The sequence below is a fragment of the Perca fluviatilis genome, chromosome 14 (assembly GCF_010015445.1).
Source record: "Perca fluviatilis chromosome 14, GENO_Pfluv_1.0, whole genome shotgun sequence".
NCBI lineage: Eukaryota > Metazoa > Chordata > Actinopteri > Perciformes > Percidae > Perca > Perca fluviatilis.
Window position 1 is genome coordinate 35,132,304 of NC_053125.1, and position 2,500 is coordinate 35,134,803.

The window sequence follows — 2,500 nt, forward strand, 5'->3', positions numbered from 1 at the left end:
TTTTCTACCGTTCTAGGGCGTAATCTACTTTAGATTTACCTTGTTTGACTTCAGACATCACTACGTCTTCTTAGTTTATTAAATTTAAGAGCTTTGTTTCTATTTATTTAGTTATTTTGATAAGAAAAAAATTGTGAGTCCTTGCTAGTCGTAACAAGTCGTAATATTTCAGGCAAAAAGTTGTAAAAAAATATATACGTAAATTAAGAAACATTTTCCCTCATTTGTCTGCAGCTAATTCTGTAAAATCGTGTTGAATCGTGAGTTGAGTGTAACTTTATGTCCGTAGAAAACAGAGTCAACTTTAACAAAGATGACTTAACAACAACTTTTTTCTCCCTATGTGTTACCGCGTGTTTCAGGCGCTGGGTGCCCGGTCAGCCTGACAGCTGGACCGATCACGGTCTCGGCCCCGGAGACGAAGACTGCGCTCACCTGCATAATACAGGACGCCTCAACGACCTCCACTGCTCCATCGCCATGCGCTACATCTGCCAGAAACACGGCACGCAGGCCTGAACAACATCTGGAACCCAAACACCAACAAGCCATTACAACATTTCTCATCGATCGGAAATGCAACATCAAAGTCAAAATATTTTAATTAAAAAAAAAATCAGGAAAGGCAATCGGGATATTTCATTTAAAAAATGAGAAATATTTCAAGAACAAAACTAAGAAATATTAATAATACAAATAATAAAATACAAAGTTCATTGTAAACTTAAAAAAAAATGAAAACAGATGTGTCTCAATCTGTACAAACAGAGAATATTGTTTTTGGGGAATAAAGCTTGATTGTGCAATACATGAAAATGTGTGGTTTTTATAAAATTGTTACTCTTGCTGTTGTTTTTCCGTTATGTGCTACTTAAACTGGCTACAAAAATCTTAATGTTTCAAGAAAGAAGTTGTGAAAAAGTTTTAATACTTTAGTCTGGTTACCGTCTCAAGGTACCAAAGATCATCCCAAGGTAGCAAGGATCGTACCAAGGTACCAAGGATCATCCCAAGGCACCAAGGATCGTACCACGGTACCAAGGATCGTACCAAGGTACCAAGGATCATCTCAAGGTAGCAAGGATCGTACCAAGGAACCAAGGATCATCTCAAGGTACCAAGGATCGTACCAAGGATCATCCCAAGGTAGCAAGGATCGTACCAAGGTACCAAGGATCGTACCAAGGTACCAAGGATCATCTCAAGGTACCAAGGATCCTACCAAGGTACCAAGGATCATCTCAAGGTACCAAGGATCATACCAAGGTACCAAGGGTCATCTCAAGGTACCAAGGATCGTACCAAGGAACCAAGGATCATCTCAAGGTACCAAGGATCGTACCAAGGATCATCTCAAGGTACCAAAGATCATCTCAAGGTACCAATTATCATCCCAAGGTACCAAGGATCATCTCAAGGTACCAAGTATCATCCCAAGGTACCAAGGATCATCCTAAGGTACCTTGGTACGCTCCTTGGTACCTTGAGATGATCCTGCGTTCCAGGCAACCCGTAACTCGTGTTTTTACAACCTGCTACCGGTGAAAGTGCCCTGGAACGACAGTCAACCTGTAACTTACTCCCCGTGAACTCGTACCAGATCGTTGTACTCCCAGGTACTGTTTTTGACGTCACACACACATAAACAACAATGGCGACCCCTGTTGATGCTGTACAGACACCGGTGGTTAACGGTGAGAAATAGAAAATAAATATACATAAATAGGCAACGTAAAGTAATTCCGCACTTTGTAATCAAAACAATACACATACGATTGTGTACTACTACAGGTTATGTTTTTAAATGAACCCTAAAATATGTTGCTGACTAGAAATCAGTAGTATCAGCTATTGCTAGCTAGGGTTTGTTGTGACTCTGCCTGGAACACTACCAACTTGAGAGTCGTGACCTGAAGTCATAACTTACAGGCTAAAAATTGTGTCTGGAATGCAGCATTAGTACCTGGAGATGATCCTTAATATCTTGAGATGATCCATGGTACCTTGGGATGATCCTTGGTACCTTGAGATGATCCTTGGTACCTTGAGACAATTTTTGGTACCTTGAGACGATCTTTGGTACCTTGAGATGATCCTCGGTACCTTGAGATGATCCTTGATACATTGAGATGATCCTTGATACCTTGAGATGATCCTTGGTACTTTGGGATGTTCCTTGGTACCTTGAGATGATCCTTGATACCTTGAGATGATCCTTGATACCTTGGGATGTTCCTTGGTACCTTGAGACAATCTTTGGTACCTTTAGACGATCTTTGGTACCTTGGTATGATCCTTGGTTCCTTGGGATGATCCTTGGTACCTTGGGATGATCCTTGGTACCTTGGTATGATCCTTGGTTCCTTGGGATGATCCTTGGTACCTTGGGATGATCCTTGGTACCTTGAGATGATCCTTGGGATGATCCTTGGTACCTTGAGATGATCCTTGGTACCTTGAGATGATCCTTGGTACCTGGGTACGATCCTTGGTATGATCC

At 41.3% G+C, this 2,500-nt stretch overlaps 2 protein-coding genes across 2 annotated transcripts in view; both read left to right on the forward strand.

Annotated features, from left to right (window-relative positions):
- Positions 1–806, forward strand: part of LOC120572935 (asialoglycoprotein receptor 1-like) — a 2,851-nt gene extending 2,045 nt beyond the window's left edge. Inside the window, exon 3 of the mRNA XM_039822467.1 lies at positions 363–806. Coding sequence (XP_039678401.1) covers positions 363–519 — 157 coding nt within the window. The 3' untranslated portion in view covers positions 520–806. The remainder of the gene's footprint in view (positions 1–362) is intronic.
- The window catches only part of LOC120572778 (zinc finger protein 420-like), an 80,967-nt gene that overhangs the window by 31,585 nt on the left and 46,882 nt on the right, over positions 1–2,500 (forward strand).